The 26,216-nt window shown below is 34.4% G+C and overlaps 1 protein-coding gene across 1 annotated transcript in view; it reads left to right on the top strand.

Annotated features, from left to right (window-relative positions):
* The first annotated feature begins 7,414 nt into the window (after nucleotides 1-7,414).
* Nucleotides 7,415-26,216, top strand: part of LOC147071357 (uncharacterized) — a 28,448-nt gene continuing 9,646 nt past the window's right edge. The window contains exons 1-9 of the mRNA XM_085948605.1: nucleotides 7,415-8,975; nucleotides 10,984-11,189; nucleotides 12,473-13,218; nucleotides 15,064-15,268; nucleotides 16,082-16,749; nucleotides 18,536-18,732; nucleotides 19,787-19,912; nucleotides 21,865-22,095; nucleotides 23,045-23,513. Of these exons, the coding sequence (XP_085804731.1) occupies nucleotides 7,581-8,975; nucleotides 10,984-11,189; nucleotides 12,473-13,218; nucleotides 15,064-15,268; nucleotides 16,082-16,749; nucleotides 18,536-18,732; nucleotides 19,787-19,912; nucleotides 21,865-22,095; nucleotides 23,045-23,513 (4,243 nt within the window). The 5' untranslated portion in view covers nucleotides 7,415-7,580. The remainder of the gene's footprint in view (nucleotides 8,976-10,983; nucleotides 11,190-12,472; nucleotides 13,219-15,063; nucleotides 15,269-16,081; nucleotides 16,750-18,535; nucleotides 18,733-19,786; nucleotides 19,913-21,864; nucleotides 22,096-23,044; nucleotides 23,514-26,216) is intronic.

The following is a 26,216-nucleotide window of genomic DNA, read 5'->3' as shown; positions in this document are numbered from 1 at the left end:
ACTAATGTAAAGAATGTACATAATGAAAAAAAAAGTTTCCTTTTATGTTGTAAATGTGTTTTTATTGATATAAAAATAAAAATTAAATAGATTATAAAAATGTAAGTTATAGAAATTATGTAAATAATAAAAATATAGAATTATAAAAATGATTATAATGTATGTATACGTATATTTCCAGTTTATGTGTATCCAGGTATTAAACTACCCAGTTTGAAAACTTTTATTCCGTATTTGTGCCTTTTCTGTTTATTATACTATCTAAATATAATTCGACCTCAAAATGGCACCATGCTCTCGTCAACACATATGGACAGGTGACCGGCGAAATGGCCGGCCCGGCGCAATATAATAAATTAGCTTGTTGGCGCCGCAACGGACACATGTGACCGGCACATCATAAAAACCAATATTTACGTAAAAAAATCATCAAAATGAAAAAAAACATTATATTCTTTCATAACCTATCAAATAATACCTTGGAAACATATAATCATTTTTTAACTATTTTATGTAAAAGTAGTTGGCGATCAATGTGTTAATGTTTTCAGATACATATTTATTAATTAATACAGTTGCAATTGTAAATTATCAAAAAAATGTCTCAAATTGCAAGCTTCGTATTTTTCCTCTAGGTGCCTCTGGTAAGTAGACTTTTTTTAATAAAAGACTTATAAATACTAATTGTGTGATTAAAGTTGATGTTAACTTACCTCATAAATGATGAAATTGTTTTATTTTATTGACAAAACTATTTCTGATTATGTGTCGAGATTTCATATCGAATTCATAATAATTATTATTACAATTCCACGTTTCCATTCAGTGAACCGTTGAACATTGTTTATCCTGATTTCTATAATATGACCATCAGTTTTGTATGATTGAATGATGTATGAAACAAATGGAGCTTTTATTATTTTCGGTCATCCGGCCTCGTATCTTCACCCCAACTATTTCAGGTAACCTAAGCTCTACTTCTTCACTATCTAATTCATTTGTATTTTAAAGTGTAATGATGTGGTTATGTAAAAGGTTTCCTAAATCAGGGATTTAAAAAATCATGTCATTGCCCTCTGTTATACAATATAATGGTAAGTATGTTTAGTCAATGTAACTAAAAATAAAATTTTGCAGATTTGATGGAGAATTATTGTGTTATAAGACCACTTTTCGTAGATTGATTGATACCATTTTAAACGGAGAAATGATAATTGAGATTGATAATTTGAAGTCTATCTGAATCAGCTATCAAGCTATAAAATGTTATTATAATATTGCGAGAGAGCATAATATTACTAATTACACTTTTTGGCAAAGATCAGTGTCCGAGGAATCCGTTGTGTTCATTACTTATTCTTATACAACAGGGGTTCCCAACCCCGTGCCCGCGGGCACCATGACGCCCGCGGAACGATTCGTATGTGCCCGCCACTATTCGACAGAGACAGAATTTTCACGGTAGCCTGACACACGCAGAAAACCTGAAGTGAACGAACGCCACGAACTGAGCCGATGAACGCCGAAGCACATGACAGTAGTCACGTGCTCGTACCGTCCCGATTGCTTCGGCGATCATCGGCTCAGTTCGGGTTTTCGGCGTGTACAAGGAGTGATGTGCAAATAGCATTCCCCGCCTGGAACCGCGTTGTTGTCATTGTGATTGCGATTGCTGCCCCGTCCGGGTCGCAACAGTTAGCTAGGAGACATCATCGTCTGACGAAACATGAATTAGGAGTTTTGATATTCCTTCTATATAGTTCTAAAATGAGTCGACCAAGTAAAAGACAACGAACCTATAATTTTAACACTGACTAGGAAGAATCATATTGTTTCTTTAATGTGAAAAATAAATGCGTTTGTTTGTTGTGTGGTAGTAGTATAGCAGTGCCGAAAAAACATAATGTTGAACGACACTTTCAGACGTATAGGGAATAATGTCAGAGAGATTAAAAAAAAAATACTTGCATTATCATTATCCAATAAAACATCATTGATAAAGTTGCATGGTAAGTTTACCACACTTTCCTAACGTTATGTTATTTTTTCATAAACATAATTTTATTGGGAGTGTGCTTTTAATTTCACACAATATACAATTTGAATTTAAGTTTCATTTGTTAACGTTAACAACATATTAATGTGATTGTCAATTTCAGCACAAGCAAAAACGTTGCCATTTGACTCCGCGTATGAGTTTTTGGATCAAGATCGACCTTTTATCTCTAGTGATACTAACCATATCAATAACTTCAGAAATGACATTAATTCGGATACATCGAGCCAGAATCTTCAATGTTTGGCTTCAACACATGAACTTAATTATTTGTATGCCCAAAATAAAAGTGCTGTACAAGGCTCTAGCTCTGATGTCATTGACCCGTCATATATTCCTCCATGCCATATTATAACTGACACTATACCACCAGGTTCGGAACATAATGAAATTGAAGTAATAGTTTCACAAAAGTCTCCGCAATCATCAAAAAAAGACACAAGAATTATACGTGAAGAAAGAAAACGCAAAAGGAACAGTGGCCAAGAATACCATTCATAGGCTGGAAAGTTAATTAGAAAACGTATTCAACTCCTTTTATCTAAACGCAGAATGTTGTGCCAAGATCGAATCATAGAAAGTCATCGCATCAAGCTTTTTGAAGAATATTTGAATCTTACACAGCATGACAAATGGAGTGCTTACATATCGTCATTAATTTCCATTCAAAATACGGCCATTCACCGACCTAGAAATCAAGATCCCAGTAAGGAAAATTTTAGGTAAAAATCATATAATTATTCTTTGGATATTGAAGGTAGTAAAATTAAAGTATGCAAGGGTTGTTTTCCAAAAACGTTTGGTGAAACAGACAATTTTGTTAATCTTGTCGCCACAAAAAATAAGCAACTGTAGGTGGCACACAAACTCTAGGTCAGCATATCCTTTCAAATAAATGGAGCGATGAAAATTTGATGAAAGTTTCACATAAATAAATTTCCATCTTATGAAAGCCATTATACTCTTGCAATCACATTTAACCATAAAAAAATGTTCGATATTTACAAAGCGGAAACTGAGAATTATGTATCCATTCTCTACAGAGAGGAATTTTACAGACTTCGAAGAAACTTCACAAGTTGATTCGGACCATGATTGAACAAAAGAAAAAGAAAATTATTAGTCAAATTAACCACCCGTACGATTGGTTTCAGCTAGTCAGATCGTGCGGAAATAGATTTGAAGTCGTTGAAATGATACAATCTGAATTTCTAGAATTTTCCAGTTTGTTGAAAGGCCCACTTGTGCTGAGAAAGAAAGATGAATCTGGCAACCCATTTAAGTGGCACGATGCTCGTTGGCTGAGATCGGAATTGTTTATTTCAAACCAAGCCTAGAAGAAGAATCTTTCAAAACACTGTGTTTAAGACGGCGAGGTGTTCCAGAAAGGATGGAAACAACTGATCTAACTTTTCCTCGGATAACCAACGCTCCTTTACCTATAAGCCAAGAGAAAAAGAATGCCCTTATATCTCTATTTCCGCTAATTCCAACTATATCTCATGGCTTTTATCACCAACTGCCCTCCAGGACAGTGGCGCACCCTGGATTTAATATTGGGGGGGGGGGGCAAGGAGGAGAATGTAAATTAGTCCCAGAGGCTCTTTTTCTTCTTCACAGCACAATTTCTCGTTTATCAGTCTTTTGTCTATTGCACTCTGTGTACCTACACCATGGTCCCCACATCCTGAAACGGGCCCTCAGGCTAGGATATTTGGCGGGCCCCCTACCTACCGCTAAGATTAAAGGCAGTGTGAAACACTACATTAACATTTTTCAAATTGTGTTTAGTTCATATTAAGGGTAATATACAGTGAATTATTGGCGATTTTTAATACATCTACTTTAATAATGGAGCTGTCGAGTATCGACACATAATAATCAAAAAATATATTGCACAATTATATAAACAATTGAAAATATTCATGACCATGAAGTATAATAGCGCCGCAGGCGATTTTTTTTAATATTAAAGCTAATTTATGATGTGTGTTTGTCTCACTTATCTGGTCAACCCGACACGCCGGGCCCCCCACAACCTGGGCCCCCAGGCTAGAGCCCTGTCAGCCATGACCTACACCACTCCGGAATTCGGGTGGACACCGAGAATTTTTTGACAGTTCCATTAGGGATTGGGTTTCTAAAAAAACCTGACATTAGTGTTTCAAAATTTTTGTGTTAGTAATTAAAATCGAAGAAATTTTTTTTAAAAGGATGCTGGAGAATTAATACAAATCATTTTTTTGCCGTGTTTTTCTTTGTCTAAGCCCAAAGGTATAGTTTATTGGCTTTCAATTTCAATGTTTAAAATCATTCTGATAATTTTCAGTTTTGGAGGGTGCCAGGGCATGTATATGGCGATAGAGCCACAATTTGGTGTTCATTTAGGTATAAATAGCTGTATCACCCGGCGCTGCTCGGGAGTTACGTAGAGTGCAAAGGATTGAATTTTAAAAAAAGTAGAAAAATATAATATTTTAGATTTTTATTTTTTTGCACATTTATTGCATTTAAATATTTTAAAAAGTGGTACAGATTCAATTTATTATTATAAAACTCTCCCCGGGGTGCAACGGGTTAAAACTGAAATTCGAGACCCCGACCACGCACTCCGGCTTTGATGCGTCCCCGGGGTGCAATGGGTTATAACTGAAACTCGGGACCCCAACCACGCACTCCGGCTCTGATGCCACTACATATAATAATTATTGTCCATGAGTGAAGCATTCCGATCTACGCGTAACACGTCGCCCGCGGCAACCTGCCGGTTATTAATTTCTATCTTTGCCATTTGACCTCCGATAAGACTGAAATAAGCGCCAATATTTTTTAAATATACACATTTTAGCGACATTTTCAATAAAAAATGGGGGTTGCAGCATTAACTTCCGCGTTTCAAGACCTTGTACGCGGCGACTTTTTTCCGCAAAAACCGTAAAACTGTCCCCGGGGTGCAACGGGTTAAATCTGAAATTTGAGACCCCGACCACGCACTCCGGCTTGTCAGCCCTCGTCTACTGTCCAAATTTTGTCGAAATCCGACTGCGCGTGTGGATTTTTACAAAGAAAAACGAAAATTATAGTATAGATAATAATATGTACCTACCTATCGTTTGTTGGACTTCCGTGTTTATGGAATTATTATAATGGTTTATTAACATTTTTCTTAGAGCATAAACATCGTAAAAAGGACTCCCGTTGTTTATGCACTAAAGTGAATTGGACTTCAGTGATTTTTTAATATTCTTATGGACTTCAGTGTTTCATTCATTTGTGTAATGAAATAAAAGAAAATTTTCTGCATATTTAACTCAGAAACGGTAAAAACTGGGCTTCCGTGGTTTATCCTCTAACGTACAGATATTTGATCTAATTTAATGCGAGGTAATCAGTCGAAGAGGCGTATCAGTGCAGAAAAAAGTGAAAAAAGAAAACCAACATTAATTTCATCACTTTCGTGGAGGAAACGTTCGGACTTCTACTGATAACGAATCCAGCTATCTCAACTACTCGTGGTGGGTCGTGCATCGATTTGATCTTCGCTCGCCACATCGACAAAATTCATTCTAAAAATTAAATAACTTATTTCAGCTAGGTATCATAAACCAATATTGACCATTATTTCTAACGATTATCTGTAGCAAATACTTACGCACCAATATTACTATAATAATATTATGAGTACATAAATTTTAATTTTCAGAAAAGTGCAATTGTTTGAATCCTTTGGATTTGGTTACTTTGACAAATAAATTGTCTTTCGAATTTAAGCAATCAGCATTCAGAGAATCAGTAGGCAAAGCATGTATCCATGTTTAATAATTTTAGCCGTCAGGGTTTGTAACCATCATCTGTGGGGCCCAGGGGGGACGGAGCCCCCCTGCGAGGCGCAAAGCGCCGAGTTTTTCCGAATTCTGTCGATTGCAGGATTATCGATGGGGGATTTAGGCATTTATTGTATTGTTTGGTATCAAAATGCGCCCGTCAATTACCTCAAGTAGAGAAGACCTCTTCTGGCTTATCAGACATCATTAGAAAACAGGGAGTGACTAATCCAGTGGTGCCCAACCCGTAGCTTGCGTACCGTTTTAATGTGGCTCGCGGTCTAAATTAAATTTGTGGATATCCCAAATTAAAGATTGTAACTTCAGCCATTTTCCAAATTTAGGGAACTATATTCTTAAATAAAAGGAAATTGAATCAGTTAAATATTCTGAAAAATCTCGTTGAACTTAAAAATACTTAATTTCAAAATTAGATTTCCTGATTTTCGTAAAATTCATCCAATCGTTTCATTCATTTTAAATCCATTTATTGATATTGACATGTTGAATAAAAATGTAAGTATTTTAGAAATGGAAATAATTTATTTTTAATCTGACGAATTAAAAACAAGAGTATCACAAATTGATCTTTGGACACTACTTGTGAATGAAATAAAATAATATCCACTTTTATAGAAAACTTTTCAAATGTTAAACTCCTGCTTTGGATCAACTTACCTTTGTGAAAGTGGCTTTTCGACAATGAAATTATTAAAATCGAAGTTTAGATCCAGATTAACAAATGAACATCTGAATGATTGTATGACTTGCTGTAACACCTGATGTACCAGAGTATAATAAACTGGCCGAAGACATGCAATGCTAGTCTTCACATTGATTATAAATAAGGTTTGTTTGTCCTCTATTGTTTTAATTTTTAGTAGATTAGAAATAGTAATAAACAGTAGTAGTGTAATATTATTGTGTTTTTTTTTACCCATTGTGCTGGTTTTTTCAAAAAAAGGTCATCGCCTATGTATGGCTGGCCTAAAATTTTAAAATTCTTAATTTGCTTGAGATAGACTAAAAGTTAGGCACTACTGGTTTAATCAATGCTCTCCACTGACATTTTCAGTGGTGTGATGTGCATTTTATTTATTCTCTTTTCTTGGGGTGGGTACATACTAATTGTTACAATATTTTTACTCAATTTGAAATATTATTGTGAATGTCATAAATTCTGATTTAAAAATTATACAATAAATAAATAAATGTTTTCTCAAGCGCTTTGTATTATATAATAATATACTTACCTAGGCTCTTGTGGTTTTAAGAATTAAATAGTCAAATTTGTTAGGTTACCTCAAAGATATTGGACAGTCTAATCTCTTTGGGTTACCTACTTAGATATTATATATATATTTTTTTTACAAATAATTATCAACAATTTTTAGCAATTTTAATTATTCACGTACAGCTTTATTTTGAACTGAACTAGACATAAAAATAAATATTGTCTAATCTATGTATCCCTCGTTTGCAAGTATACTTAATATCGTTACTTTTAACGCTAACAACTCTAGCAACTATATATTTGGCGGGAGAAATTGACATGTTATTTATGTTTATTTTTAAAGGTTAAAAACATCAATCTTATGATTACATATTTAATTATTCTAAGTGAGCTCTTTTTTAAAAATTATATTACCGTATCTTACGACAGCATACTTTAAGTGGATTTTAACGTGAAATACGCCAACATGCCGATTTCAAAAAACGTCATTTCCACTGACAGTGAAAGTGAAAATTGTGATTTGGAAATTGAATCTAATTCTCTCTTGACCAAAGAATCTGATAAAAATAATGATGAAAGTACCGCAAAGAAGCCTTTATTATCTGACAGCGATGAAGAGATATTCGGTTTTAATTCTAGAAACCGAAAAACAAACTCCAAAAATTTGGACAGCGATTCGGATAACTCGACAAAACGAAAATCATTATCTTCGTCTGAGATTAACAAGGAAAGCGATGTTAACATTAAGAAACGCAAAAGAGTTCCGAAAGGTTCTATTTCTGACAAATCTGACAATTCGGAACATGAAAACAGTGTGATATCTGACAATGAGAAAGTAGTTGTGCAAACGAAAACAAAAAATAATAGTGTCAAAAATAATATCAGCAGTGACTCCGATTCCGATAGTACTACGTCTGAAGAAGCTAATAAAGAACTTAACCCTGTAGATAATGGTGATTCTAACAATACGGCAAGAGTTGTCTCTGGTTCTACCCCAAAATCTTTTGCATCTGATAGTGATGAAGAAATATTTAATTCTAGATCAAAAAACATTCATAACGATGCAGATAGTTCGTCGAATCATAACAGTAGAACAGGAAAGCGCATTATTCGTTCAACCTCTGCTGAATCACAGGAAGAGAAAACAGTGGAGAATCCAATAATGTCCGAAAGTGAAGAGGAAATATTTGCCAAGACAAAGAAGAAAAAGAACATAAACAAATCACTAATTGACAGCGATTCCGAAAATTCAAAGTCTGGTAATGAAAATCGTAGTGAAATTGACAAAAATAGCGACAGCACTGAAGAATCAGACATCGAAAATAAAATTATTTCCAAAACAAAAAAATCTAGAATCATTCGAGCAATGGACAGCGAGAATGATGATAATAGTAATGATTCGGCAAAAATGACAGAAGAAATTGAAATTAAATCAAGTAGAATTAAAAACAAACGAACAACGATGACTGATAAATTTAAAAGCAGGTTCTCAAAAACAGCCACTAATATTGCCATCATAAAAAATGACCATGATGATAAACAAAAAGAAATTATTAGAGAGGCTCCGTCATTTTCTAAATCAATTTCATCGGGTCTATACGATCCAGATAGTCCAGATGATGACGAAATGACTCAAAATGATTTGGCCGCAAAAGAACTGACCAAAAAAAATCCTCTGCCATTTAACAAGTCTAATATATCAAATTTATATGATTCTGAGAGCTCTGATGAGGATAGAAAGGAAAATAAGTCTGGCAATGATCGTAACCACCTTGACGGGGAAACTGTTGCTACTAAAGTGAACAATTACAAGAAATCTGGAGCGAAAAAGGAAAAGGTTATCGAACCAAAGACCCAAAGAGTAAGAAATATTATCGATCTTTCTGTAAAATTATCTTTTCTTATATTATTAATACATTGATTGCTACGGGAATCATTGGTCACCGGCACTGGGTTACTTCAACGGTGCCATGGTTTGCTAGCTAGCATTTTTCAATATGCATCTAGCTTTTATAATGACGTCGGTTAGTAATTAAGGAATTAATTGATACCTACCTTAATTTAATATCGTCACCGTTCAGGCAAAAGTCACCAACCCTGAAAATGGCAGTTTTGAGTTGAGTATGTCACACGAAGCGTAAAATTATGTTCTTTAAGATGCAAAAGTCACCACGGTACATTAGTTAGTAAAATGTTGTTTAAATCCGAATTATTTGTTTTCCACTAAATGACTTTTGATAAAATCTTAACAAGCAAAAGTCATTATAGGTGAATAGACATCAGTGGCGAAGGGTGGAGGTAGGCTGTTAAGATTCGCTATAAATAGTGCACACTAAACTTTTTTAGTCATATGTATTTGTTTTTATTGAACTAAGACTACAATTTACAGATGGTGTTAGTTAGTTTTTAAAAATCAAATAAACCATGCCTAAACGAAACCATAATAGATTTGGTCTAATTTGGGCAATACGACAAAATTGTGCACACTTTTTCATTCATAGTTATTCGTTTTCGTTGGATTAAATATACATATTACACATATTGTTGGTTAATTTTTTTAATTCATTAAGCCCTGACTAAACCAAACTATAATAAATAAAAAATATTATTCTATTTACAAAATATTCAAAGTTATGTATGATTTAATTGCATACTTTTAGATATTTTAGAAATAGACATGTATTTTTTGACTATTATCTATTATGGCTTGGTTTCTAATGGTTTAATTGAATTTTAAAAACTAACCAACACTATCTGTAAATTGTAGTCTTATTTCAATGAAAACAAATATGTATGTCTGAAAAAGTTTAATGTGCACTGTTTATGGCGGATCTTAACAGCCTACCTCCACCCTTCGCCACTGATAGACATTATTGACTCTAAAAAAATAAATCCTTCGTTATAAATATACAAGCAAAAGTCACTATACTATGGATGGTGAGTTTTACTAATTTGTCATTTGAAAACTTCTAACACTTGTCTGAAATACGCAAAAATAACCAAACAGGAATAGATTACCTTAGCTTGTTATAATAAGATCGCTTTGGTCAGATTATTGACAAGCAAAAGTCACCAAACCATAATTGAGCTACCTTACCTCCTTCAAAACCTTCTAGATGTTTTAATTAGCATCAAAAAGTAAAATTACCTTAAAGAAATTATTAAGAACACATGAGAAAATAATGTAATGTAGATAAAACCTTAAAAACATTTAAATCTGATTTTTCCTGCATTTTCAAACTTTCAAATTGCGATATCTCAAAACTATGTTTTTAGGGTTGGTGACTTTTGCCTGAACGGTGACGATATACTAAAACTGATAGCCAACATTATAACGCATTTCGATAAGCATTTTATGTAACAACTACTAGTGTAAATCGTCGTGATTTAATAAGATGCCCGTAGCTTAATTGGGAAAGCATACTGACGCGAATCCAGCAAATACAGGTTCAAGTCCCGTTGGGTGTCGTATTTTTTTTTTGAGATATTTTTAAATTATGTATGTTCAAGATATAGAATCGTACATTATCAAATCTTGTGTCTTATTCATGAATAAAAAAAAAGATTTATTAAAAATAAAACTTTATATTGGCGCCGTGAGGCATACCTGTTGCCGACACGTGAATCAAACCAATAATCGCATAAAAAGTTAACATACCTTACATATTCCATCAAATAATTATTTTATGTAAACCTTATTGGCGATCAATGTGTTAATTATACCATCATCATCATTCACTACAACTCTTGACGGGTCTTGGCCTCCACTAAAAACTTTTTCCATTCTGGTCGATCCGGCACCGACGCTTTCCGCTTGCTTTCACTGAGCATTATTAAATATCCCGTGACTAAAATTATCTCAATTGTAGATGTCTGCAAAGCAAGCGATGGAGCAGATGAAAATGATCAAAAGCGAATCGGGAAGAATGCTCCGGGAGAAACAGATAGATCTGCCATACCACAAGCCAAAGCAGATCACTCTCAAGGACATCTTGGAACGAAAGAAAGTGAACCTGACTACTGGAAACCAACGGCTCAGTCTGCGAATGAATGAACAGCAATTAAAGGAATATGCGTAAATATACATTTTTTTTTATCCAAGTAATTTATTTTATTTTATAATTGAAGAAATTATTGCTGGACTGCAATGTTTAGTCAATATTATGTGGTATTTCAACATGCAAATCAAATTATTTTTGAAATTGTATTTTTTAAATTTATTATTCAATACTGCTGGAGATAATCAGTTACTTACTCTAAAATCTCTTGAATAACATTCTAACTTTATATATTTTATATATATACAGATATATCTTTTTCAAAATATCTGACCCTATATTTTTTCATACCTTGCCGTCAATCTGTCACAAATTAATTATAATGTCGTTAAATACTTTATATTTATACTCGATATATCACAGATCACAATATTATTCTAGAAAACTATTTATATCCGAAATCGGAGCACAGGTGTACAATAAATTTTATCCGCAAAAGGGCATATTTCCCCACCAATAACTATCTACAAAGATTTGATCTGAATTACACTGCATTGGTATTTATGTGTCAGAGTAATATACCGGTTCAATTGTTTCTTTTAACGGCACAATAAACAAAACTTGGGCTGCCAGGATCATAGATAATAAAATATGACATATTTATAGGTATATAGCGAGCTGGTCTGGCAATATTTTATAGCCTTTATATTATTTTACTTAATAATATCATAGAGAATAATATTGTAATAAATTAGGCTATTCCATAATTAAATGCGTAACTAAATTATAATATTATGAATATATAATATCGTCTCTGTTCTGGCAGAACACACTAACTGGAGACTTCTAGTTTTGAGTAATTTGACTTTGAAGTTGTTAAAATGTTTGAAATAATGGTCTATCATGTGAGTTTATTAAGTAATCGTAAAAAGGATGACTTTAAAATAAAGACTGTTTATTTATTAAGAAGTTTACAGACGGTAAAGTTTGAAATAAGGAACATTTTGGTACTAACTCAATATGTCATTTTTTCGAATTAGTGTTTTCTGCCAGAACAGTGACGATATATTCCGTTGGCTCTATAATCCGATGTAGATCTTGGCCGCCTCACAAAGAGGTTTCGTAACAGTTTTTTTTTATTATGAGAGCTGATGTTGGCCAGTTGCTTTAACCTATTGGGTCCATGTTCTGGGTTCAAACATACAACATGTGAATTTTGCCAAACCTGAGATTTGAACTTGAGACCCACAATTTACTAATCGAAAATGTTACCGCTAATACTATATTACGACACCCTACTAAACTACTTTTTGTTAATGCCTTCAATGTTGTAAAACATGACACCTATCTTCACTTTTAGGAAGCAACTTGAAGATAGAGAAAAGGAAATGATCGAACTGTGTAAGAGTGAAAGTGAAGAGGAAGAAGAAGAATCTGTCGATACAAAAATTACAGAAAATCAAACTGACAAAACCTGTAATGATTCTGTACATCCAGAAACTACAGAAAATCAAACCGACGCAGTTTTAAATTTGAATGATACCGTTGTACTAGAAAATAGTACGATGACAAATACTCCTGAACTTGCCGGCACGTCCAGAAATCTCCTCAGTCAGTTCGATAAGGTCGAAACATCTAATTTGATGATGTCAGTTCAAAACAATTCAGAAGATCCTATGAATGATGATGAAGCTGAAAATGAATTAAATAAAGTTAACGATGAACTAGAAATAACATCTGATTTAAGGCCAGATGAAATGCTTGATTCTGAAAACACTGAAGAATTATTTAATTTGCCGAGTGCCTCCACAGAGAGTATTGAAATAGAATGTAAAAGAGGTCTTAAAACAGAAGCTACTAATGTTAAAGATAAAAGTACCAATCAAACAGATAATTTTGATAATATAGAAATGGAAAATTCGATTTCTGACGATGAAATATCTGCTTTTCCCGACACTGATATTGAAATGGCTGATCAGGTCGGTGACGTTAAAATCGATAAAGACGCCGGAAAGTGTGCAGGAAGTGATTCTCAAGACACAGCGATAACCAATTTTGAAGAAACGGAACTGTTTCTTAAATATAATTCAAAGTCTCAGCCTTGCGGTAAGTAAAATAAACAATGAATTAATTGAACATACCTAATTTTAAAACACCTCAGCGCATCTATTCTATACACATGACTGATATTGAAGGTAGTTTATTAAAATTTTGTATTGAGGTATTATAATTGTTACAATAAGTTAGCCGTCTAAACAATCAAAACTGTCTATCTCGCTCTAAAAGTTAGCACAGCCAAGAAAGGTGTTGTTAAAACATAGCATTTATTGTAAAAATTATAACACCTCAATACAAAAATATGAAAAACTACCCTCCATAGCCGCCGATAGCAGTCTTGTGTATAGAATAGATGCGCTGATATATATTATTATTATTAAACTGGCGCTAGGGGCCGTTCAGGTCCATGGCCGACTGCACAACGTTTCTCCAGGCATCTCTGTCCAGCGCTCTCTCTTCCCAGTTGACTATCCCCAGCCTTTCCGCATCCCTTTGAATGTTGTCCGCCCATCTCCGTCGAGGGCGGCCAAGAGGTCGAGTGCCAGCTGGTGTGCCTTTGTAAATCCTATAGAGAGTTCTAGATCTTTCAGATCGTACAACGTGGCCCGCCCATCTGAGCCTTCTTGACCTCAGAATATTAGTGATTCTAGGTTGGTATCGGTCGAAGAGCTCAGCGTTTGTGCGGATGCGCCACCGGTGGTTCTCATTGATGGGTCCAAGTATTCTCCGGAGGATTCTGTTTTCAAACACTTGGAGCGCCTTTTCTTTTTTTTCCGTTAAACCCCACGTTTCACATCCATACATGACGATCGGTTTGATGACTACGTTATACACCCGGAATTTCGTTTTGATGGACAGCATTTTGGACCTGAACAGACGGCTCAGCGCGAAGTACGCTGCATTTCCACTTCTCAGTCGGTCAGCGAGCTCTAGGGACATTTCAGTTTTAGAGGTAATGTTGGAGCCCAAGTACTTGAAGAGAGAGGTTCTCTCGAACGAGGAGTTTCTTATTCCAATGTTTCCAGAAGGTTCGATGCCTCTTGTCATTTTCAAATACTTGGTCTTTCCCACATTTACTCGTAGGTTCAACCTTTTCGCTGTGTCCTCCAGAGGAGTGAAAATATCTCTGACTTCTTCTTCAGATTCTCCGAGCACCACCAAATCATCTGCGTAGCCCAATATTTTATGGGACCCATTCAGGCTGATATATACTTGCTAGAAAAAATCTTCTTTGAAAAAATACGATATTGCACACTAAACTTTGACAGTCAAACTTATTTAATTTCATTGCACTAGGAATACAAATTGCAGATGGTATTGATTATATTTTAAAATTCAATTAAACCATGCCTATAGCAAACCGTAGTAGATATTAGATAGAAAATATTCTTCAATCTATAAAATATCTAAAATTATGCCATAGATATTTTACAGATGGAAGAATATTTTTTATCTATTATGGTTTGATTAGGCGGGGTTTAATCGAATCGTAACCTTTTGTGTGCCGCACGATATTACTATGGCAGTATGTACAATAATTGCTGTAATACTGATAATTTGTGGTTTAGTATTTCATAATTCAAACAGACGTCACCGTGTGTTTAATTTTTTAGATTATGCAAATCAATCGACAGTGGCTAGTAATTTGAGTTTAAAGTCAGGCGAGATAATTCGCTGAATGTACCATTAGTCTCATTAACTTTCTTTTAGCTTCACTTTTGAAGCTGAAGGTTTATTCCATGTCATTGGTTCATAGTCGGTATTATAACATAAACAGCCTCATTATCAACCGTTAAAAATTAAATATTACCAACTATGTACCTACTATAATCTTATTCAATGATGTTAAAAATCTCTCAAAAGCCCAAAAATTTCTATCAATTGCAATTTTAGATCAAAGCAGGACAAAGTTGTTGAGCCAACAAATTGAATGCAGTCTTCCTAATATAAAACCGAAGCTGACTGGCTCTCCGGGTTGTTTTATTGACTTCTCACCGGCGCCTGTCAAAGAGTCAGGATTGGAGCTGCTCAAAAAACGATTCTTAATACATTCAGCGATGAAAACACATCTTGATCAGGAACGGGGAAAGGAAAAAAAGTAAGTTTTTTCTCAGCCGCTTCATTTGTAACTCCTCTCAGTGTGCCAGTATTTGTTATGTAAATTGGTTTTCTCGTTAATGAAAAGGGTGGCAAGTCATCTCACAGAATGACACCTGAAACAGCTCCCGAACACTGTTGGGAATCAATGATTTAGGTCCTGGCCATGCTAAGCAGTGATGTTGCATAGTCGATACTAATAGATTTGTTGCAGGATACAGCGAAAATGCAATAATATTTCGGTTTGTACAATTCTTGGAAATGATGATCAAATAATGGTTTTCGAAACCATTATGGTCATGCATATAACTGATTTTTGAACTGCACATGTTTTTGAAGAGTAAACAAGGAATAAATAGCGATTTTAGGAATGAAATTAATTCATGAATCAATTCTTCTTCAAAACAAAATTTTTCAAAAAAATGTAAATACATAACAGTTTTTGAAACCGGACGCTGCAAATCATTTAAAGTTTCTATTAATTTATAATTATTCAATTTGTAATGAGCAGTTTTTATACTTTCACCATTGTAACTACATAATAATATTTATGTCAATTTAAAAATATCTCATGAAATTGTTTTTTAAAAAATGCTTTCGATTGCCAGAAACGACATTGCTGTTTACCATTTCGCTAATAAGAACATGCAAACAGTTCACATTTAGTTAGCTTATCATAACATCAACATCTTTGGAGTTACAATATAGTTTTAACACAGAACTTCATAATTAGCCACAATGAACGACATTATCGATTCATAAAAAAAATTTGCATTATCAAAATACTGTAAATTCTATTTTAAATTTCTTGCAGAATGCAGCCAGGGTCCTGCCTCTCGAAGCTTAAACGAGACCTAGAAGACCAAATATCCGAACAACGATCAATCGAATGGGCCAAGAGAATCGAGGAAGACAATCAAAGAAAACAAGAGCTTAAAGAACTCAACGGCGGTGATCTCTCGGAATGCGAAGACATGCTTGAAGATGAAACCAAAAAATACGGAGCTTCTAAAAATAGCGATAATGAAAATGAAGAAGTCGAAAATGATAGTAGTTCCGGAGAAGAAGAAATGGATGTTGTGATCAAGGATAAAAAGCCTAAGGATGCCTGCGGATTTATTGACGAGGAAGCAGAATTAGATGACGAGAATGATTCGGGAGATGAAATTGAAGATGGAGAAAACGCTGACGAAGAAGAAGGAGAGAGCAGCTCCGATTCTGATGATGAACTGGCAGTTGATCCACACGCTACTAAAAAGACACGCATTCTCAAAGCGTTTGAAGATTCTGACAGTTCTGACACAGAGAATATTACAGTTAAGGTTGACAGGGTTACAGATGATCAGGCACCTGAAGAACAGGAAAAATCTATTGCGAAATCATTTGATGAACTGATGAGTACTCCATCGAAGCCGAGGACATATTCCAGCGACATGTTTTCCAGCCAGGTCGTCGATAAGAATGAAAGCTTTTCTCGAGATTGTAAGAATTGTGGATTCCTCTTTTACGAATAACTTTGTTTCATTTTTTATACTAACCCTTCATCATTATGTTTCACTATTTCTGGTAAAAGAATAAACATCTGGCCACAAACATGTCAACACTTGCTTGTTTGACAGTGCATTTACACATATCTATCTTCCATTCGCAGTGGAATACAAAGACCATTTGAAAGTTTATACTCAGTTTTTATACATTTGTTTATTAGTTTGCGGACAGGTATATATAATATATACATATTATTATGTCTGTACTAGGCTTTATGACTCGTCTGCAATAGTTCAAATATTCTTCTTCTTTCTGCGGCCCAACAGCTCAATTGGAGCTTTGGCCTATTTCACCACATTCCTCCAGCCGATTTGATCCTCTGCGGCCCGCTACCAATCTTTGACGTTGGGAAGGGCTCATGGATCGTTCTTCACCCACTCCTCCCAGACTTCTTTTAAAACTACTCTAATTGCTAATATAATATACATACAATGACAAACTCTCAGTATTTTAGTTGTGCTATTTCCTTAGTTAGTGCTATTATACTCAATTGATTAAAGAAATATTTCTTCTTCAGAAATGTCCGCCCTTTAGCTGGGGCATATGGACACCACACGGCGCCTCTAAGAATCCCTGTTGCTCGTTAGTCTTCCTACGTCATTTCAGTTTATCCCGGCAACTCATAGCTCTGCCGTATACACTATGTAGATAGTATTTAGCGGTCTTCCAGTACACTGAAATCTCTTCTCTGAAAAATTCTCCTCAGGCGTCAGCAGCACGTGGTCGAGCCAGATCCAATGTTGCGTCTTCACTCTCAGCGTGACAAGAGGCTGCTTAGTTCGCTCTCTAATCTCCCCGTTACTCTTAAGTCATACCACTACAAACCCAGTACCCATCACCAACATCTGTTCTCGAAGCTCAGTATACGGTTGCTCTGAGCCTTCTAAAGGTACCATGATTCGCTACCATATAGCAACACTGTCAGAATACAAGCGTCGAATAGGCAGCATTTAACACTCCCAGATACTCTGCATCGAGTTGAATGTTGCTCTTACCCAGGGGTTCTTAACCTTTTTGTGGTAGCGGGCGCATTTGAGATTTGGGATAATAGTGGTGGGCGCACATCGGATTTCTAAAAATTCTTCAAAACATTATCTTAAAATCGAAAGATTTTAAGATAATGTCAATTTGAATATCTAAAATTTCTTCTTTAATTTTTGGTGTGTCTTGAAGAATTTCTGCTATGGAATTAGCAATTTTAGTAATGTCTATGTCTGTATTTACAGGATTTTAAAAAAATGTAGCCATCGGTTTGATAATGGAAAATTGCTGGAATTTATTTTCAAATCGCTCTAAAAGCGTGTTAAGATTATAATTAATAATTTTACATCAGTCAGTATCAGTATCAGTCAAAAACCAAGTCCATCACCAATGATGGTTATCTAATTGTTCGAATGTTTGACCTTTTGAAATGAATTTTTTTTTTCCGTTATTTAATACTTTGCCGGGGGCGCACGAAAATGGCTCCGTGGGCATGTGGTTAAGAAGCCCTACTCTAACCAGTGAGCCATTCCCATTGGGATAGTGAGCTCTCTTTGCAAAATGCTATCTCCCACGACGTGTACCCCCAGGTATTTGAAGCTCTCGACACTCAATGTCTTGCTCGTCGCCAATCAGGGGGAAATCTGGATCACGACAGGTGCTATTGCACAAAGCATTGGTTTTCTTCACGTTGATACGAAACATTTACTAAGATTCATATAAATTATTAATATTACAGGGGAAGATGAAATACCTCTCGGTCAGAAATGCATGGCTCCAGACAGTACACCGATCCTTAAGAGGAGTGAAAGTGGTGGCAGTGACTGTGTTACAAATGCCGGAACAGGCACTCGGGGAAGATCAGACCTTGTCAATCTCGTTTCACCGCTTATTAAGTTGACTGCTGTGCAGAGGGTTTATTCCGAGAGTGATAGTGTAAGTAATCAAATTATCTTCTTTAACAAATTATACATTCCATCGTGCAGATATTGGTAGCACATAGCTTATGTGACAATTTGATTATTTTGGTGGCAGGTAATTATGTATTTTCTTTAGTACGAAATAAACTTGTCACTTTAGCACGTTCCATTATTTTCATTGGTCCACATTAACACAGAAGGCATTCTATACACAAGGTGATCTACAATTGGTAAATTCGTAATACGGCGAAAATTTAGATTGTAGATTGTAGTCATGTCGGTCGAATTCGGGTATGTTCGTGCTGACGTATCCACTCGAACCCCAAAATTTTGTATTAAAACATCAAACATATCAATATAACCCACAATTTTATTAGTCATGTCATTGCGATTGCAGCATGTAGTAAAACAACTATTATGTTACTACTAGCTGCTACTAGCCACTCGATATTTGACAACTCGCGGGGAACTATAAATGCGGCAGCCATGACATAATTATTTTTCAAAACAGTCGTATCTTGCATCTCAATTCTCAATAATATGTAAAATTGACATACTCTATCTAACAGCCAAGAGAGGGGCTGTTAAAAGATGGCACTTTTTGACAGTTCAGACGGGTAACTTATTGTAATAATTAACTGCCTGAATACATAAAGTGATAAATGTGATATATTTATCACATGTAGCTCTTTTTGGATGTTCAGTGATATGTTAGATAAGCCTCGCTGAAAGCTTATGATATACCACTGCATAGAAAGATGTTATGGATTCAGACGTACAGATATGACCACAATGATCAGCAAAGCTATTCCAATATAACACAAAAATAGTGATAAAAATGCTATGACGCATTCCAAGAGTTAACTATGTCGAGATAAAAACTGTCAAACATAATCTTTCGTAACAGCACCCTGGCAGCAGCGCTAATTAGATAGAGCAAGATAAATGACACCCGTTATATCTTGGGTTGCGTCAATTTGGAAAATTAATACTTGCATTGCGACATTAACACCACTGTTGTACCGCACATCAAGTTATCATGTAAAAATACATGTTTTTTTTAATAACAGGTTTTAGACCAGTCGATGTCTCCAAACTCATCAATGCTCGCATCGCCTAAAAGAAATTCTCCCCACGATGAGGGAAAATGGATAAATCTCCAAAAGAAACTGTTTATGGACACTGAAGGATTACAGGTACACTTTGTTTGTTTCCACAATAATACATCGTTTACCGAAGACCACATATCGACTGCTTAATCTGCAAACCAGCTAACTGACCTTTGACCAAAAATGAGATTTTGATGGCATTTTGTTATAAAGCATGTTTTCTATGCTCACTTAAAATTTCAAACTCCTAAACCTATAAATAAATGCGTTATCGTTCTTCACACAAAACATACAACAGCAGGTGCCAAATTTCCAATATCGTAAATGGAACAAGTCTGCTCTTTATATAAATGTTCTTTATATATAAGATGGAAGCTAAAATGGTGTATTAATTAATAGTGCAGGTTATTTGTATAAAAAAAAAATTCTAAGTGTATCGATAGTTAAATTATTAAGTTTTTTCTCCTTCCTGAACAATTTTCCCAAATGGAGTTAGCCGGTTTGCAGATTAACCAATCGATATTTGATTCTTGAGCTAAAATAGTGTATTAATTCGTAATGCAGCTTATTTGCAAAAAAAAAATTCCAAATATATTTTTGGAATTGTTAAATTCGGCTTGATAGTTAAATTATTAAGTTTTTTCTCCTTCCAACAATTTGCCCGAATGGAGTTAGCCAGTTTGCAGATTAACCAGTCGATATGCATTATTTGCCCACTTTTAAAAACTGTACTTTTTATGTCTGTCTATTTAGTTCATTTATCAAGTCAACATCAACCTTAGTCGAACCACTGCTAGATGAAGGTCTCTAGCGCCTTTCGGTCTCTAGTTCTTCGCTACCACATATATCCACTGAACTTTTGAGTTTTTCGATCCAATGGGTTTTCCAGCGTTCCTGTGGTTGTTTAATGCCCTTGGATACCACTGTAATACCATTTGCCAGCCCATTGCCATTTCGTCTGCATGAGGACCTCTATCACATTGCGTATCATGTAAACAATAACAAATTTTAATCTCTGTTAGTTGTATACGTACATGGAGCCTGAATATGCCGAAAGGTGAAATCAGAGTCATTGAAACAGATTCCTATTGAATAATAGTTATTATAATTTAATCAATAAAACTGCTTTTTTTTCGAATTATGAAAAAACAATGGTATGTATGTATGCCTATTCAATTAAATGGATTTTATCCAGGCCGTTGAAAAAGAAAACTCCAAATCCCTGACCACAACTCTGATTTTTTCAAAGTTATACTTCTTTTGGAACGTAGTGAAACTGAGAAACCGTTATGGAAGTGGAAATGACGTCGCCACGTTCACCTCGTCATAAATTGCTTCGTTCTGTTTTTCTATTGAAAATAATACCATATTTAAAATTTCTCTTTCTCATTGTTTAGGTAAATTATTTTGTAATTGTTAAACGATGACAAAAATATGAAAACTATACAAAATAAATTCAATAACTATAAAAACACAATTAATATAATTTAATGTCTCTGCAATTAGCGTATAAGTGATTTTTCCTGATATGGTAACACTGGAGTCTAGTCTGCCATTAAAAAATTTTCTTACTAAACGTCGTAAACGTCAGATGATGTTTACAATTTTCAGAGCTGCCATCATGGGAAATAGATTAGAAATAATATTACATAGTATTATATAGAATGATTAAAACTAATATTACCATTTTGGTGTGTAGGTAACTACTTATATATTTCAACTATCGGATGAATGTTATATTAGAAATAAATAATTTTATTCAGCAATACAACAACAATAACTGTATAAATACATATCATTCTAATTTGATTATGCTTTTTAATCAAAACTTTATTGATTGTATTAAATATTTTTGTAAAGTTACGCCAAAGAAGTATAACTTCTAACGCGCATACATAAGTGCACACACCGTTTTTTTTTTTTTTTTTTAAATATGAACATATTTTTCAACTTTTTTCGTCGATTTCTAACAACCCTAATTCCAAAAATACCACTCTGGTTTTATCCTGGTTTCAATATTCGTGTTATTCTATTTTCAGGACAGCCAAGAGCTTGCAAACCTTTGCTCGGGAAAGTTTCCGACACAGTTGGCCAATACGGCAACGCAAAACTTCACCGACGACAAAATCTCAATATCGGGACTGTTCCACGATGACCAATCGGCAAGTAAAGACGAGCTGACGCAAAACACGGAGAATGAGCTCATGGAGCTGTGCACCGGAAAGTTTGTGGGAATTAATGACGGCACGGAAACATCAGTCATTGCTAATGTAAGTCAATTTATTTGGGTAACAATAAATATTTGTACATTTCAAAGAGGTGAATATTGTACGTCAAACATTATAAATGATATTTTGCACATTCGACGCACCAGTTGGCAAGCAGATTCTAATGGATTATTATAAATAAATTATAAACTTGAACTAATTTTTATTTTATTCAACGAATAATTCACAAGATTTGAAAATGTAACACTCATTTGAAAACACCCACTAGAAAAAATATAATGCCTGGGGGCATTCCATTGAATTCGCGCCAACATGATTTACCAATTAATCTACGTGCATCCTATGTAATTACAACGAAATTAGCCAGTATTCATACATATTTGAAACGCTTTTACAAATTGCGTTATTTCTGGCAATCGGCTTTTGTGGTTTGAATCATAGTACCGATAATAGATACTTATGCGTCAATTACATTGAGCTACTTTACGAGCTGTTTGTTGGCGAATTTAATAGCGGGCGATTCAGCTGCTGCGATTATGATGATGACACACAAAACTTTGCATTCGCTGAAAAGCCACAAGCCAGCGACTATTTTGACAGAACGTAGTTCGTTTTTTTACCGGGAGGTTTCGACTGCGCAGACGCAGTAGGCCCACACTCCGGCGTGTAGCGTGTAAAGTTGACCGGCTTTCAACTTTTCTCGGTAGAGTGTTTACAATCTGCTTGTTAGCTTGTTCGATAATTACACTGGGCGACTTTACAGGCAGATTGTAAATTCGCCAACAAACAGCTCGTAAAGTAGCTCAATCTAATTGACGCTTTACCTTTGATCGCGAGCCGTCGTCAGGATCTCTTCAAATTTTTAGTTTACAAACATGTTTACAAAAATATTTTGCCTACCACAATTTGGGAAACACTGATACTGTATAAAATATGAAACCTAACATTACCTATAAGGTCACAGTGATATTATGTATCTACTTTATTCCAGAATACATCTATGGAGACAGAAAAGATATGTCTAACTTGGTCAGAACCTGTCAATACTGAAACAATTAATGTTGCCAATGCATTTAAGGATATGCCTATCTCTAACTCGGACTTTTTAAATCCGTCAATTGAAAATCCTACTTCTGATATTGTCAAAACTCCGACAAAATTACTTATGACTAGGGATCTAAACATTGTTCATAAAAGCAAAGTCAATACCATACAATCGTTCTTCCGTCCGAAAACAAAAGAACAAACTGAAACTGTTATAATGGCGGACGTTGCCAAAGATATTCCTGAACCGTCTGAGGCAAGCATGCGCAAAGGAAAGTTTGTTATTTTATCATCTTCCGATGAACTGACGTTGGATCAAGCTGACAATGAGACGAGCGCCAAAAAAAAAGTACTTAAGTCTAAAAAGGAAAGAAATAAATCAACCGCCAGAAGAGCAAGGCCATTGCAAATTTCAGGTAGGATTAATATATCGTAGTAGCCATAGCTCAGTCCAGTATGAACTATGATATTAAAAAAAAATTGTTAGAATATGGAGTGGTGCCTGAGTCGTCATTTCTGAAGCAGTGAGTGCTGGTTTGAACACCGTATCTGCGCATCTATTCTATACACAAGACTGCTATCGGCCGCTATTGAGGGTGGTTTTTCATATTTTGTATTGAGGTATGATATATCGTCGCCGTAGATGTCAAGGGAGCCAAGCTACAAATTTGGCAAAAATGAGTAAAATTAAGGCTGTACCTCAGTTGAGGCACGGTCTAAAAAGATCATGGCTAGGCGATGCGCGGATTGCTGGTCGCGGGTGCAAATGACGCATGCCAAACAAAATATAATTTGTCATATAAATCCAACATACGTTCATTTTATGTTCTGTTTATTGTTCTATTAGTAACAATAATAATATATTCATTGACATGTTTTATTTTTAAAGTAAATGGGTAATGTTTTTAGTCATCTTTACACGATTTAAGAATTAATACGCCCGTCGCCATTACGAAACAAAGTGACGTGTTTCCAGCTCGACGTTCTCTCTCAGAATGCGAGCGAGTCCGAAATTTCGTCGTGCCTATAGTTGAAAATTATTTGCCGTTTCACTGATGTATCACCTTAACAAAAACATTTTAAAATCGTCAAATATGCAGTGTGCAGTGATTTAAGCCACAAAACTCTTTTGACTACATTTTTTGTACATTTCAATATTCAGTGGTCAAGAGATATAACACACATAACTTCTAAGATACTATTTTTTTAGTTATTTATACAAAATAATAAAAAGATAACACCACAAAGTATATTCTATGTTCAAAGTTTCACCGTTATATATTTAAAAACAAAAAAGTTCAATAAAAAAATGTTAATTTTTTTTGTCACATAAAATCTTTCCGCACCTGTTTCTCAGCATTATGATTTTGTGGACTGGCTCCTTTGACATCTACGGCGACGATATAATATGTACAATAAGTTAGTTGTAATTGTAACAATAAGTGATTTTAACAGCACCTCTCATGGCTGTGCTAACTTTTAGAGCGAAATCGACAGTTTTGACTGTTTAGACAACTAACTTTTTGTAACAATTATAATACCTCAATACAAAAACATGATAAACTACCCTCGATAGCGACCTATAGCAGTCTTGTGTATTGAAGAGATGCACTGGTAGATATTACGATGTGTGTTTGATTTCAAGCAGGATATCAATGGGTAAGGCCAAGGGTCATCAAACTATAACTGAACACCCCATATTATGTCTGTTTGGTATATGTTCAGCTCTTTAGAAATATTAAATGTAACAATAAAACATACTCAATTTACCACGTGGTCACAATTTACTTTTTTATTATTTAAGGCGAATTCTTCACTGAGCCTTTTTTAAAGAGGCACCTAGCGGAAAAATACGAAGCTTGCAATTTGAGACATTTTTTTGATAATTTACAATTTCAACTGTATTAATGAATAAATATGTATCTGAAAACATTAAAAATAAAAATATTTTTTATTTTAAGTCAAAGACAAACTTACAATTGTAAAAAATGTAATAAAATGTGAATTTGTTCTATCGGTCCGCACCCTATTATTACATATATTTTATGGTCATATTTATTATTAAAATTTAGTTTATTAAGTTTTCTAAGCATCACCTAAGCGATTTTTGACTAATTCATAGTTTTAATATTTTTTATATCTATTTTAAAAAACATCGATTTTTATAAAAAATATAAATGTGTATAACTTGAAATCCTTTTTATTTATATCAAATCAATTATTTTTATAAATATAAATAAAATATTTATATTAATATAAATAAAAAGGATTTCAAGTTATACACATTTATATTTTTTATAAAAATTGATGTTTTTTAAAATAGATATAAAAAATATTAAAACTATGAATTTGTCAAAAATCGCTTAGGTGATGCTTAGAAAACTTAATAAACTAAATTTTAACAATAAATATGACCATAAAATATATGTAATAATAGGGTGCGGACCGATAGAACAAATTCACATTTTATTACATTTTTTACAATTGTAAGTTTGTCTTTGACTTAAAATAAAAAATATTTTTATTTTTAATGTTTTCAGATACATATTTATTCATTAATACAGTTGAAATTGTAAATTATCAAAAAAATGTCTCAAATTGCAAGCTTCGTATTTTTCCGCTAGGTGCCTCTTTAAAAAAGGCTCAGTGAAGACTTCGCCTTAAAAAGAAGTTAGATTTAATACAATCTTAAACACGGTTACATAATACGTCACTGTAGAATAGGCGACGGGAACCAGAAAGGGGGGCCCGTCGCCTGGTGGTAAAAATTATTTGATTAAAATTTGATTTAAAGATGAATTTATGTTATGGGTGGATAATAATGCTGTCGTGTGAATCCAGGCTATACACTTGGCTGGTACTTCAGGTAGACAGCCTCGTGGCCGGAGGTCTCGTCACAGGGGCAGCTGGTGACACATCTATTGGAAATTTTACAAATTTTGTCCGGAAAGCGCGGGCATTTTGAAATAAATAAAATTAAATTTGATCTGTTCAGGTTAAACAATTATTTAGACCGTAGTAACACACCGGAATATCACAATTATTGTAACAATACATAAAAAGTAATTTTATGAATGTATCTGAAGAAGTGAAACGCAGGGTTACCCATTACAGGAATA

This window comes from Rhyacophila brunnea, unplaced genomic scaffold (genome assembly GCF_057557595.1).
Source record: "Rhyacophila brunnea isolate RB1 unplaced genomic scaffold, BYU_Rbru_1.0 scaffold_20, whole genome shotgun sequence".
Lineage (NCBI taxonomy): Eukaryota > Metazoa > Arthropoda > Insecta > Trichoptera > Rhyacophilidae > Rhyacophila > Rhyacophila brunnea.
The sequence above is the reverse complement of the archived record's forward strand: the minus strand, read 5'-3'. Positions and strand labels throughout refer to the sequence as shown.